The 15,776-nt window shown below is 37.6% G+C and overlaps 1 protein-coding gene across 5 annotated transcripts in view; it reads left to right on the top strand.

Moving 5' to 3' along the window:
• Positions 1-15,776, top strand: part of LOC126162444 (uncharacterized) — a 300,063-nt gene that overhangs the window by 220,292 nt on the left and 63,995 nt on the right. For all 5 annotated transcript variants that reach the window (XM_049918956.1, XM_049918957.1, XM_049918955.1 and 2 more), the window contains one exon: positions 2,484-2,677. In XM_049918956.1, the coding sequence (XP_049774913.1) occupies positions 2,484-2,677 (194 nt within the window). The remainder of the gene's footprint in view (positions 1-2,483; positions 2,678-15,776) is intronic.

Below are 15,776 nucleotides of genomic sequence, written 5' to 3'. Positions count from 1 at the left end.
ACTTGAGAGAGCAAAGCCAGAGTTGAGTCAGTTACAAAATTTTATAGAACCACAGCAATCCCTACAATTGTTTGTGGAACAGAGTGTCAGGTCCTGACAGGAAAACAAATACAAAGAACCCAGGCACCAAAAATGAATGATCTATAGTTAGCTGTAAGAAACACATGAGCTGACTGCGTTAAAAATATAGGTATGGGGCTAGATTAGGTCTAAAGAGTATACTGGAAGAAATTGAAAAATGAATGGATTCCAAGAAATTGAAAAATGAATGGATACCAGTAAATCATGGTGAAAGAATGGCCTATAATAGATATTCAAAAATAATGTGCAGTTACAAATGCACAGGAAATCATAGTAGCTCAAATAATATAGCTCAATAATACAGCTCAAATAATAAATTAATGTTTTGAAGAGGGCTGTTTCCCAGAGGTACTGAAATATTCTGAAGTCAAACCACTCTTCAAGAAGGGATTACGAGAGATCATGGGAAATTATCATCCTATCTCAGTTCTCCCAGTAATATCTACAATATTTGAAAAACATGCTGTTGCCCAAATCAAAAACTTCTCTGCAAAATATTCTCTTATTCTAAACAATCAATTTTGTTTTCAGCAGAGGAAAAACACCATAGATACAGTGAACAGTTTCATTGAGGAAATAAGTACATCATTAGACAAGAGAAATAAGGTGGAAGGATTTTTCTGCAATCTCTCAAAGGCGTTTGATTCTGTAAATCATGCATTGCTTATTTACAAATTTGAGAAGTATGGCATCAGCGGCAGTGTCCTACAATGGCTTAAATCCAGAAAGCAAAGAGTTGGCCTCTCTTTAAATGCTGCATATTATTTTTCTGACTGGGAAAAAATATCTCAAACTGTTCCAAAGGCTCCATATTAGGCCCTCTCCTATTTATCTTCTATTTTAATGACTTACCATTAAATATCAGCTCCCCATCAGTTCTATTCAGAGATGAGACTTCTGTCTTAGTTGAAGATCAGGATTCAGAAAAAATTTCAAAATATGTGATCAGTACCTCAGAGACTTGGTTTCAACTAAATGGGTTGAATCTAAACATATCTAAGACTCACATGATGAAATTCAAAACCAGACAGTCAAAATGTGAGCATATTAAGATTTTTCACAGCAACCAAGATATAGAAGAAGTTAAATGTAGATAAAAAATTGAGCTGGCAGGCACACATTGAATATCTAGCAAACAAACTGAGCAGCTTTGCATTTGCAATGGACACATGAAAAGTATCATATACACTGTTTTGAATCTATTATTAGGTATGGTATTGTTTTTTCAGGAAACTCGACAAGAATAGTGCAGATACTAACAAATAGAGAGAGAAAAAATCATTCGAAATATGTGCACTGCAAATCATAAAGAACCATGTCATCCATTATTTAGAAAACTTAAAATATCAGCTCTGCCATCCCCATACATATATGAGATAATTTTATTTTTTACACCAGAAATGAATTATTTGAGGGAAACCATTTTTTCCATCATATGATACTAGAAGCAAAGAAAATTTTATGCTCCCCACTCACTGCCTCACACTGTATGCACAGGGATCTCAATACATTGGAATGAAAATTTGTAATAAATTAAAAGGGAATAAATTGATGCAGGTGAATTTAGGTCCACTTAAAAGAAAGCTATATGAGGTACTGACACTGAAATGTTATTACTCAGTGGATGAATTCATGCAGGACAAACTGGAAATTTGAGCTGGATACAACGCGTCACATATTCCAGGAAATATCCTTATAGTGTTATTATTTATTGTAGTGCTATTATATATTAGTGTAAAACAATTGTAACTGTATTACACATTTTTGACATGTCTCCTGTATGCAAACCAAATGGATTGCAAATGAAGGTCATGAGATATATAAAATGCAACATAATTCACACAATTCACCACAGGAAAGACGGAAAGACTTATTTTCTTAGCATTGAAAATGGAACAGCATTAACAAGATTAATCATTCATGTTGACTAATGTTAGAAATTTTTTCTATATTAGGTACTTAGAAATCTGGTTCAATTTATCATTTTACTCCTATTATATTATTATTATTATTATTATTATTATTATTATTATTATTATTATTTGTAATTATATTATAATATGATACATTTTGTAACTGTAAAACCTGGTTTGAATTGAGAGAGGACCTGAAGATCATAATGTGATCAGGTTGAATAAACAAATAAACATGGTCATGAAGTCAGATACGACCAGACAGAGCTCAGTATTCTCATAATCATTATGTGTTACATTCACAGCACTGCATTTTAAATCACCACATTTACTTCCTGTTATCAGTGTCTACGCAGTTATAGCTTGTCTGTGTTATGCATTTAGAGGTGTTATTTTTTTCATTTTCCAATAGAGTATCGTAACTTGTCACTTAACACAAAAAGTGTTTGTGTTTCTGATAGTAATTCCTACCATTGTGTGTACATGCAGTTGTGGAAGCAGGCAGCCCAGCGTGACATACCTGTGCATGTGGATGGTGCTCGTTTGCTAAATGCAGCAACAAAGATGCGTGTGCACCCTGCTGTGCTGACCAGCGGCTGCCGCTCTGTGTCACTCTGTCTCAGCAAAGGTCTCGGTGCTCCAGTTGGTTCTCTACTGCTTGGTGATGCTACTTTTGTGACCAGGTTAGAAGTCTTAATCATATGTGCACTGTAACCTAGAGCTTCTATTCACATGGTGTTGAGTGCAGAGAAACTGGTGGAAGTCAGATGACTTTGAGCCAGTATTGAACTGTTTCTGATTATTACCAAATTCAGCTTAGAAACAATACATAAAGTAACAACATAGCACTGCAGTAACCATTGTAAATGCAGACTGATATTAGCAGGTTACCATTCACTCCAGTGACTCTCACACATAAATAGAGGGTTGCTATTCACAGTTATGTTTACAAAATTATGTTAAATGTAATTGATGGCTGTGATAGGATGCACTGCTCCACCCAGTTACTCAGTCATTTAAAAGAGCAGTGGTGTTTACAGGCAAAAATTAGCATAGCCTGGCAAGTTTGAAGAAATTTTCAATGGCTCATCCTGGCAAATTGGTCAGGAATGCTGGTAAGTGGATGTAAGTTCCAGTCATAATTTTTATGTTAAACAGTACTTCAAAATACTGTAGGCAAATGTATTATTTTTAATTTTTTGTTATTATTGTCAAATCACTTTGTATAGAAGAACAGTTGCATATTGTGAAGACAATCAATATAATTTTACCTTGTTGTTGTTGTTGTGGTCTTCAGTCCTGAGACTGGTTTGATGCAGCTCTCCATGCTACTCTATCCTGTGCAAGCTTCTTCATCTCCCAGTACCTACTGCAACCTACGTCCTTCTGAATCTGTTAAGTGTATTCATCTCTTGGTTTCCCTCTATGATTTTTACCCTCTACGCTTCCCTCCAATACTAAATTGGTGATCCCTTGATGCCTCAGAACATGTCCTAACAACCGATCCCTTCTTCTAGTCAAGTTGTGCCAAAAACTTCTCTTCTCCCCAATCCTATTTAGTACCTCCTCATTAGTTATATGATCTACCCATCTAATCTTCAGCATTCTTCTGTAGCACCACATTTCAAAAGCTTCTATTCTCTTCTTGTCCAAACTAGTTATCGTCCGTGTTTCACTTCCATACATGGCTACGCTCCATACAAATACTTTCAGAAATGACTTCCTGACACTTACATCTATACTCGATGTTAACAAATTTCTCTTCTTCAGAAACACTTTCCTTGCTATTGCCAGTCTACATTTTATATCCCCTCTACTTCAACCATCATGAGTTATTTTGCTCCCCAAATAGCTAAACTCCTTTACTACTTTAAGTGTCTCATTTCCTAATCTAATTCCCTCAGCATCACCCGACTTAATTCAACTACATTCCATTATCCTCATTTTGCTTTTGTTGATGTTCACCTTATATGCTCCTTTCAAGACACCATCCATTCCATTCAACTGTTCTTCTAAGTGCTTCGCTGTCTCTGACAGAATTACAATGTCATCAGTGAACCTCAAAGTTTTTATTTCTTCTCCATGGATTTTAATACCTACTCCGACTTTTTCTTTTGTTTCCTTCAGTACTTGCTCAATATACAGATTGAATAACATCGGGGAGAGGCTACAACCCTGTCTCACTCCCTTCCCAACCACTGCTTCCCTTTCATGTCCCTCGACTCTTACAACTGCCATCTGGTTTCTGTACAAATTGTAAATAGCCTTTCGCTCCCTGTATTTTACCCCTGCCACCGTCAGAATTTGAAAGAGAGCATTCCAGTCAACATTGTCAAAAGCTTTCTCTAAGTCTACAAATACTAGAAATGTAGGTTTGCCTTTCCTTAATCTAGCTTCCAAGATAAGTCGTAGGGTCAGTATTGCCTCACGTGTTCCAATATTTCTACGGAATCCAAACTGATCTTCCTCGAGGTCAGCTTCTAGTAGTTGTCCCATTCATCTGTAAAGAATTCGCCATTGTATTTTGCAGCAGTGACATATTTATCTGATCGTTCAGTAATTTTCACATCTGTCAGCACCTGCTTTCTTTGGGATTGGAATTATTATATTCTTCTTGAAGTCTGAGGGTATTTCGCCTGTCTCATACATCTTGCTCACCAGATGGTAGAGTTTTGTCAGGACTGGCTCTCCCAAGGCCGTCAGTAGTTCTAATGGAATGTTGTCTACTCCCGGGGCCTTGTTTCAACTCAGATCTTTCAGTGCTCTGTCAAACTCTTCACACAGTATCATATCTCCCATTTCATCTTCATCTACATCCTCTTCCATTTCCATAACATTGCCCTCAAGTACATCGCCCTTGTATAGACCCTCTATATACTCCTTCCACCTTTCTGCTTTCCCTTCTTTGCTTAGAACTGGGTTTCCATCTGAGCTCTTGATATTCATACAAGTGGCTCTCTTTTCTCCAAAGGTCTCTTTAATTTTCCTGTAGGCAGTATCTATCTTACCCCTAGTGAGATAACCCTCTACATCCTTACATTTGTCCTCCAGCCATCCCTGCTTAGCCTTTTTGCACTTCCTGTTGAACTCATTTTTGAGACGTTTGTATTCCCTTTTACCTGCTTCATATACTGCATTTTTATATTTTCTCCTTTCATCAATTAAATTCAATATTTCTGCTGTTACCCAATGATTGCTACTAGCCCTTGTCTTTTTACCTACTTGATCCTCTGCTGCCTTCACTACTTCATCTCTCAATGCTACCCATTCCTCTTCTACTGTATTTCTTTCCCCCATTCCTGTCAATTGTTCCCTTATGCTCTCCCTGAAACTCTGTACAACCTCTGGTTTAGTCAGTTTATCCAGGTCCCATCTCCTTAAATTCCCACCTTTTTGCAGTTTCTTCAGTTTTAATCAATAGATTGTGGTCAGAGTCCACATCTGCCCCTGGAAATGTCTTACAATTTAAAACCTGGCTCCTAAAGCTCTGTCTTACCATTATATAATGTATCTGAAGGCTTTTAGTACCTCCAGGGTTCTTCCATGTATACAACCTTCTTTTATGATTCTTGAACCAAGTGTTAGCTATGATTAAGTTGTGCTCTGTGCAAAATTCTACCAGGCGGCTTCCTCTTTCATTTCTTACCCCCAATCCATATTCACCTACTGTATTTCCTTCTCTCCCTTTTCCTACTACCGAATTCCAGTCACCCATGACTATTAAATTTTCATCTCCCTTTACTACCTGAATAATTTCTTTTATCTCATCATACATTTCTTCACTTTCTTCATCATCTGCAGAGCTAGTTGGCATATAAACTTGGACTACTGTAGTAGGCGTGGGCTTCATGTCTATCTTGGCCACAATAATGCGTTCACTATGCTGTTTGTAGTAGCTTACCCACACTCCTATTTTTTTATTCATTATTAAACCTACTCCTGCAATACCACTATTTGATTTTGTATTTATAACCCCGTATTCACCTGACCAAAAGTCTTGTTCCTCCTGCCAGCGGACTTAAGTAATTCCTACTATATCTAACTTTAACCTATCCATTTCCCTTTTTAAATTTCTAACCTACCTGCTCAATTAAGGGATCTGACATTCCACGCTCCGATCTGCAGAATGCCAGTTTTCTTTCTCCTGATAATGACGTCCTCTTGAGTAGTCCTCGCCTGGAGATCCAAATGGGGGACTATTTTACCTCCGGAATATTTTACCCAAGAGGAATGCCCTTATGAAAAAAACACAGCTGTAGTTTCCCCTTGCTTTCAGCGGTTCGCAATTCCAGCACAGCAAGGCCGTTTTGGTTAGTGTTACAAGGCCAGATCAGTCAATCATCCAGACGTTGCCCCTGCAACTACTGAAAAGGCTGCTGCCCCTCTTCAGGAACCACACGTTTGTCTGGCCTCTCAACAGATACCCCTCCGTTGTGGTTGCACCTACGGTACGGCTATCTGTATCGCTGAGTCACGCAAGCCTCCCCACCAGCGGCAAGGTCCATGGTTCTTGGGGGGGGGGGGGGGGGGGGGTGAGTTTGACCTTATTTCTAGATATTCAGTGTAGAATGTGGTCCATCTTCCTAAGGGATAATTTTTCTTCTAGCTCATTTAGTTATTATAAGAGTGTTAGTTGTTAAGCTACATGTCAAGTGATAATGTAGGACTCAATATTTGCAGATTTAGGTAAATACTTTCACTGAAAAATATCATTGTAATCGAAATATCCTAGTTAACATAGTTTGGTAGAGGCTCTGGGTATCTCTGGCATAGACATTCCCATGCCTCCTGCATGGCTAAGAAAAAACTTTTGCCTTCATAAGCAGAAACCTGAATACAAATTGTACATTCTTCTTCCTATAGTCCATTTTGTCAGGCTGCCAATAGGTACAGAAATTTCAGTGTGTAATAAGCACAGCAAGCATGCAATGGGGATTTTGGAAAATCTGGCCACAATGTGAGGAAATGGCTAAGGGAAGTGACTATGCCACTGAGTACAACAGGTGGGATGACATGATGTATTTTGCTAACATGTACTTTTACTTGGATTGTATGTCCCAGTAGTGGTTTGAAAATGATGAGGAAACTTTAAGAGGTGGGAAAATTACAGCTGGAAATTAAGAAAATATTTGGGGACACCAGTAACAGGTCAGCATTGTTAAAGAACAACTGAAGAACAAAACCAAAAACCAGTGGTAGATGACATATCAAATGTACAGATTGTTGTGACTCTGTGTCACATTAATAAAGAGTGTGACAGAGGACATCCATATACAGGGTGTCCATAATTAAAGTTCCAGTTTCAAAATGCTGCACAAAGAGAATCATCACTCAGAACGATGTCAAATTTAAACAGCATGTTATTGACACAGGAGAAAACATCACTGAATAACAATAATAATAATTGATGAAAATTTTGTTAAAGTTTTGCACAGTGAACAGTTTCATTTCAAAGCTTCACTGACACTTAAATATCTCAGTATCACCAGACATATATTGTTTTGTGTTCTTTGCTGCAATGTGAATTTATTATTGTCTTTTTTTTATCTACGAAAAACTTGTGTCATTCCTAAATAACCAAACAGGTTATGTGGCTAGGTGTGCTACTATGTAATTATTTAAAGGAATTGAAGAAACACAAGTTGTCAGTTTCATATGCAAATGAAGCGTAAATTTTGAAATTTGTGTATTGTGACTTCTGCACGTCGGTTTGACTCTGGATTCAACAAGAGTAATAAGCACTGGTCTACTAGAAGGGCAATCAAATTGGAATACATGGAAATACAAAGTAAATCTCTTTCTGCGTGGTATTCCTGCAGCGCTTGACGTTATTGAAGGTAGGTTACTTAAACCTGTAGAACCTGCGGAAAATGCTACTGCTAAAGTAAAAGATACATATAAGAATTCACTACATAATTATCTTATGGATGACAGCAGTGCTATGAATATGACAGAGGAAACATTACAGGAAATAATGTGGCTTAATACATCTTGAGAAGTGTGGGCAGAATTGCATAAATAATTTGAGGGTGTTTCTGAAGATAAAGTTTATGACCTTTGTTTATGATTTTTTTGAATATGTGAAGCATTCTAGTGTTGATGCAGCAACTCATATAACAAAGCTGAAAAATGTGAGGAATGATTTGAAGCAAGAAATGGCCAAAGATGTAGAAAATAATTCAGATTTACCTGATTTATTTCTTGTATGAAATTTTAGGCACACTACCAGATAAGTATTTTTCATTTAAATGAAGTTGAATGCTTATGTCAAAAAGTGTTAGGACTGATGGCAACTTGATAACTCAACTTTGTGCATATGAGAAAGCTTTGTCAAGTAAAGCAGGAGATTCTACATCTCAAGAGGCTCTTATAAGTAACTCATTGAATCAGTCTTCTAAACAACCACAGTGGAAGAGGAAACTTGTCTGTCATTACTGTAATAAGCCAGATCATGCAATCAAGAAATGTCAAAAGTGGATCGCAGACAGTTGACCATGAAAGCCTCAGAAAAGTGATGTTTCAGAAGCATCTGAAACTTCCAATATAAATATTGTACTCTTTGCTGAAACATCTCTTGTTGTGTCATTCAAGTGTGATACTGGTAGCTTGTTTGTAGATAATGGCGAAACAAGTCATACCATCAATACTGACAATTTCTCTAGGCATTTGAAGCATTTTCTATGACACATAGTTACATCAGCAGATGGTGATACTGTTGAGTCTGTTGGCAAGGGCACGATAGAAATGGAAGCAGCAGCGAGTGGAAAGTGGCACAAAATCACATTGAGTGATACCCTCTGTACCAAAAATTAAAAAGACTGAGTCTTTCAGTCTTAGCAGCACAAGACAAAAATCTGAGAGGTACATTTTTGTCCACAACAGAAAGGTGTTATTTTAAAATTGGTGAAGTCACAAAAATATTGGGCTATCGTGATTGTTATGGAGGACTGTTTCAATTAATGATGAGAAGCATTCCTGCTGAAGTAAATGAAATCAGTTCAGAAAATTTATTACAGTTTTGCCATGAAAGATTTGACATCAAAATAAGCAACATGTCAAGATGTTAATCTCCAAGATCTTAGGCATAAATGTGGGATTGTACTCTCAGCTCTCTGAAGGCTGTGTTTACGGCAGAGCACATTTACTTTCATTTGGCACCCATACGAGAGCTTCTGAACTGGGAGAGCTGATTCACACAGATGTCTAAAAGTCCAGTTTTGGGTATCACTACTTTGTGTTATCAAGCTGTTTACTTCATCAAGGAAAAAAATCAGAAATTCATAATAAACTAAGACAGTGTATAACTGAAAGAATGACTGCTGTGCATACAATTAAGAACATCTTAAGTGATAATACAGTAGAGTTCAACAGTAAACAGACAAGGGAGTGTTTACAGAAGGAGGGTATAATCCAATGTTTTACTATGCCATACACTCCACTGCAAAATGGATGCAGTGAAAGAGAAAATTGTACTGTTGTTGAAACAGCCAGGGCTATGATGCGTGCTAGTGGAAACATTCCTCTGTCATTTTGGGCTGGAATGATAAATCCTGCAGAATACATCCTGAATCAAATGGAATCTTCCAGTATTTTAGAGACATCTCCATATGAAATATGATGTTGGGAGAAGCTTGGCATGAAGCACCTATGTATAATAGGGTCTAAATGATATGTCCATGTTCCAAAACAATTAAGGGTGAAAACATATCAAAAATCCCTAAAAGGGATTCTGATTGCCTATGACCATGATGATGGTTATCTGATTGGTGTGAAGAAAATCATCAGTTAATGAAATCATGGGATGTTATGTTTGAAGAAAAAATTATGCAAAAGGAAAGTCCAGTAGTTGCTGTGGCTCTTGACCTCTTTTATGAGAAGTCTCAAGAGTCATCAGACAAAATTAAAAGCAAATTGAAATTTAGTTTTCCAAGAGAGATTGAGTTCAATAATTATGATGATTCACAGGATGAAACTGAAGAGAGATTAGAATAATCTGATGATGGAAGAATTAGCCCACAACTGCATGAACTTTTAATGCCAAAACATCCAAAAAGATTTCAAGACTACATAACGCTGTTAATGTCCTTTGAGGAACCAGAATCTTATTGTGACACCATGACTTTGACAAGGTGACTGGAAAGCAGCAGTGGATCAAGAAATGGTGGCACATCAAGAGAGCAGAACTTGGACTTTGGAAGATTTACCTCCTGGAAAGAGGGCAATTCCATGTAACAGGATCTATAAACTGAAGATAAATGCTGATGGATCGGATGACAGATTCCAAACAAGAATGGTTAACAAAGAATTTTCTCAAAAGAAAGGGTTTGATTATGAGCAAACTTTCAGCCCTGTGACAAAGATGTTGACTACCTGAACATTACTCAGTGATAAAGCCAAGGAGAAGATAAACTTTGCACAAATTGATGTGACTACTGCCTTTATGGTGACCAGAAAGAAACTATATTTATGACACAACCTGAAGGTCATAACAATGGTTGTAGAGAAGTATGTCAATTAATGAAAAGCTTATATGGCCTGAAACATGCACCCTGCTGCCGGATCAAGAGATTCACTAATTACATAATGGAATTAAGGTTTAAGAGAAGTGAAGCTGATCCTTGCCTCTTTATGTGATAGGAAAGTTCTTACAAGATTTTATTCATACTCTATGTTGATGATGGAGTGATTGAAAAAACAGTGATAGTGAACTTAGAGAATTTATTGAAGATCCTGAAAGAAAATTCAAATAAAATCAAACCCAGCATCATATTTCTTAGTCTTGGAAACTGATAGAAAATAAGATGAAGTCCATTCGAGTCAGTCAGACTACTATACCATGAAGATTGAGCACTTTGTCATGAATGATTGTAGAGCTGTAACAACTCCAATTATCAAGGATTACGGTATGGAAGAGAACCCTATCAACACTGAATCCCATTATAGACAAGCAGTTGGATCCTTGATGTACCTGATATGTGGGACAAGAGCCGACATAGCATGTGTTGTTGGAGTAGTGTCTAGATGTCTTGAAAATCTAACAAATCTAATAAGGATAGAAAGAATTTTTCACTATTTTCGAGGCACATATGACTATGGACTTATTTACAGAAGTGGTGAAGACAAAGGCACTCTTAAATGTTATAATGATGCCGATCATGGGGGTGATTTAGGGATTGGACAATCTACCGCAGGTGTTCTCTGCCTGTTCTTCAGTGCACCTGTGGGTTGGATGAGTGAATGACAACTTCAGTTGCGATCTCTACTACAGAAACTGAAGTTGTAGTGGCTAGTTAAACAGCATGAGAAATGGTCTGGATGAGGAGACTTTTAACAGAACTTTGCCAGCTAAAGGCTTCAAACCTTGCCTATGAGTGGACAATGAAGCCGCTGTTTGATTCATACAGAATCATTAACTATACCAATGGACAAACCACATTTGACTCAGACACTTCTTTGTTTAAAAATTAGTTACATCTGTTGAAATTACCATAACAAGAGTAGATACAGAAAATCAGCTTACGGGTTTATTAACAAAACCGTTATTTGCTGCTCAACTAAGACAGTTGTGCAAAAATATTAGAGTGTGTAAGTTATTAAATAAGGGAGACTGTTAAAGTTTTGCATTGTGAACAGTTTTATTTAATGACTTCACTTACCAGGTATGGATTGCTTTGCATTCTTTGCCATGATGACAATTTATTACATTTGTTAAGCATAATTCTGCAGACTTCTACACAGGGTGACCTATTTATCTTGACCATCCTAAATAACTGTTTGTCCAGATGCAAATTACAAAATGTTTCAAGCAAATGTTCTTTATCCATCAGGAGGACACCAATCAGCATGATTGCCTGAGTTGTAGCTTTATTTTTTACAAAGATATGAACAGCAGTATGACTTTTTTAAATGGCACCCTGTATTTTTTATTAGGTAATTCATTTCTTCTCCTAAATACCTATTCAAAAATGTATCACAGTGTACCATTCACTGAAACACAACATTATTAATTACATATCGCAACATTGACTTTGAGCCTAGGCTCACAAACTCATCGACTTGCTGGAGTTGTCAGAAAACAAATGAAAACCAATTAAAAACGTAACACAAAATTGACTTTGACTCTCTTGTACCATTGCCCATGAAGAGAACATTCAAAGGTGCTTAAAGTGGTGACCCTGGACACAGATACAATGGTGCACTCATTGAATGGAAGAATTATTTACTGCTTCCAGTGCTGCCTGCCAAAGAGAATTACAAGCAAGCTTGATACATTCTTGCAAATCCTCTGGAGTTGTTGGAATATTGTGATAGACAATGTCTTTACTGCATTCCCAAAGAAAAAAGTCCAGAGGATTTAAATCAAGAGGCCCAGCAGGCCAAGTAACTGTTCCTCCTTGACCAATCCATCTGGCAACATATCTTCGATTCAGAACACAACGTGCATGCAAGGCATTATGTGCTGGACAACCATCGTGTTGGTACCACATAAGCATTCTGGTTCTTAACGGCACTTCATCCCAAAGAGGAGGAAGAATTCGACTGAGGAAGTTGCCGTTTAGACTACCATTGATGAAATAATGGCCAATAATTGTAGTACCAAACATCTCACACCAGACATTAACTCCCCATTGACGCTGATGTTCCACCTGTCTAAGGCATCGTGGGTTGTTGCTGGACCAATAATGCATGTTCCTTGTAAATACAAATTGGTCCTGTCATTTGTTTGAGAAGGAACATTTACCGGTAAATAGAACATTGGAGAAGAAGTTCTGGTTGGCGAGTATTTGCTGCTGTGCCCACTGACAGAACTGTACACGATTCTGGAAATCACTCTCATGCAATTCTTAATGTAGGTGTACATGGTAAGTATGGAATCAGTGATGTGTAAGAATACAATGCACACTGGTTTTAGGAATGCTAATCTTGTGTTCAAGCTATCGTGTGCTCACATGTGGATTCATAGCAATGGAAGTGAGAACAGTAACTTTGACAGCTTTGTCTGTGTGAGTGCTACAACAATTGCATTGTTGTGGGATGAAATCTCCTGTTTCCTGAAGCGTCGCAACAAGACGAGAAAACATCCATTGGGAAGGTGGGTTCTTATCAGGATATCACTCTTTGTACTGTTCTGCTGCCCGCACGGTATTTCGCCTACCTTCAACAACAACAATAAAAGAAACATTAATGTCGATGCAATTTGTTGGAAGGACAGCCTTTACTGTATGCCTACTCTACATGACAGTATTTAAAAGGACTAAACTACGATACTAAATGTACCTGTACATAAGGAAACAGTATCGCAATTACTGTTCTGCTAACATACATTCCCCATAGATGAGTATCATTTCTACCTTCTCTTTGTTGGTGTACATTCTACTCGTACAACTCTTCAACTGAAGATTGTTGACGGAATGACGGGTGTGCATTCTACTTATGTTTACATTTGTCCTCTGTCAAAATCAGCATGTGGATGTGTTTCATTACCCCAAATGCCTGCACGAAGCACAGGGAGTGTCAACGTCAATATTGTGTTATGTAATTAATAATTTTGTGTTTCAGTGAATGGTACACTGTAATACATTTTGGAATAGGCCTTTAGGAGAGGAAATGAATTACTGAATAAAAAATACAGGGTGCCATTTAAGAAAGTCATACCGTTGTTCATATCTTTGTAAAATACAAAGCTACAACAAAGGCAATCATGCTGATTGATGTCTCCATGATGGCTAAAGAACATTTGCTTGAAACATTTTGTGATTTGCATCTGGACAAACAGTTATTCAGGGTGGTCAAGATAAATGGGACACCCTGTATACCAATAAGTTATTTTCATCTATGGAAAACTTGTGACACTCCTAAATAACTGAACAAATTTTATAAATAGACGGTGCTGTAAGCATCATAACATAAATGGGTTCAGCTGCAAATGATAGAAAAATTGCAAGACAGTGATTATGGTTTGAGTTGCACATTACAGCATCAACAGTTATGCCATTATTAGTTAGGTAAGCTCATCCACCAAGGCAAGGTCATACCCCATTGGATGGAGCCAGAAATAACACAAAAAGCAAAATGACATCCGTTTCTAATTTGTTGAGACTGGTGCAAGACATGTTCAATATGCTGTCCACTATTTTCTGCCACAAGTTGAAGTAGATAAACAGCATGTTCTGCAACAGATCAGAGTGTCTCATGGGATCACGTTCAGAATGCATTAGAGAATGAGTGCCTTCATTTCAGCTATATTTGTCATTGGAGCACTGAACGCAATATCTTTCAGATAACCACACAGGCAGAAGACACATGGATTAAGATCAGGTACGCTGGGTGGCCAGGCTGTAGGCAAATGATGCGTGATAATTCTAGCATTTCCGAAATGTCTCTGCAGCAGCTGCTTCACTGGCTGTGCGATACACGGAGGAGTACCATGGTGGATAATAATGATCCTGCCCACAAATTCATGCTGTTGAAGGGTTGGAATGACGTTGGTGTGCAAAAGATTCTCATAGAGTTTCTCAGCTACAGTACAGGTAACAGGACCTGCAGATTTTCTGAATGGTGGGGTGCGGAATAATGGAACTCTACTGTATTTATTTTCTACCAGTTTTGGTCATAGGGACCATCTTCTCAGGAAGAAGAAAATTTGTACATTAGATGGACATGCAGTTCAACTTTCTGTTACACATCCATCTGATGTGTGGATTTTCTTCTTCCTGTGAAGATCTGCTATGACTAACACTGGTAGAAAATAAATAACAAATTCGTATATCTGATGACAGACACACAGTTCTTCACATTCCTGACAGCTGTATTGAGTCACCTCATTAAACTGTTAAATAATAATATAACACAAAAATGATATTTTTCTAAACACCTGTATATACTTAGTTGTATATGTAACAATTTGTATCCTGCTCAAATTACCAGCTCATCTTGCATGAATTCATCAAATGAGTAATAGCATTTCTTTATCCATTTTACTGGTTGCTGCATTCATAGACATGGCTATGGATTGTATTTCTTAAAATAATATAATAGCAACTCTGCATTATTTCCTCATACATCTTTCTTTTCAGTGGACCTAAATACATCTGTATTAACTGTATTAACTTGTTACCTTTTAATTTATTGTATATTCTCATTCCCATGTATTGAGGTGCCTGGGCATACAGTTTTAGATGGTGAGTGTGAAGTAGGAAGTTTTCTTTGTTTTTTTCTGTCATATGTGTGAACTGATTTGTTTCCCTCAAATAATTCCTGTTTGGTATGGGGGGGGGGGGGGTGAATTCTTAATTCTATAGGAATGGGAGAGTTATTATTTGAAATTTTCTAAATAATGGGTGACATTATTCTTTATGATGCCCAGTGCACATATTGTGATTTTCTTCTTTATCTTTAGTATCTGCATTATGATAGCCAAGGCCGGCCGGAGTGGCCGTGCGGTTCTAGGCACTACTGTCTGGAGCCGAGCGACCGCTCCGGTCGCAGGTTCGAATCCTGCCTCGGACATGGATGTGTGTGACGTCCTTAGGTTAGTTAGGCTCTAGGCGACTGATGACCTCAGAAGTTAACTTGCATAGTGCTCAGAGCCATTTGAACCATTTGATAGCCAAGGCTCGCCAAAACTTTTCATGTGTCCATGTTGACTGCAGCTGCTAATATTTGCACTGTAAGTGCAAAGCTACTCAATTTGTTAGCTAGGTACCCAATGCATGACAGCCAGCTCAAATTTTTTACCCACATTTAATCCTAAGAATTTGACTGAGTCGATTTCTTCTATAT

The sequence above is a fragment of the Schistocerca cancellata genome, chromosome 2, assembly GCF_023864275.1.
Source record: "Schistocerca cancellata isolate TAMUIC-IGC-003103 chromosome 2, iqSchCanc2.1, whole genome shotgun sequence".
Classification (NCBI taxonomy): Eukaryota; Metazoa; Arthropoda; class Insecta; order Orthoptera; family Acrididae; genus Schistocerca; species Schistocerca cancellata.
Note: the sequence above shows the minus strand (reverse complement) of the source record. Positions and strands in the feature narration are given on the sequence as shown.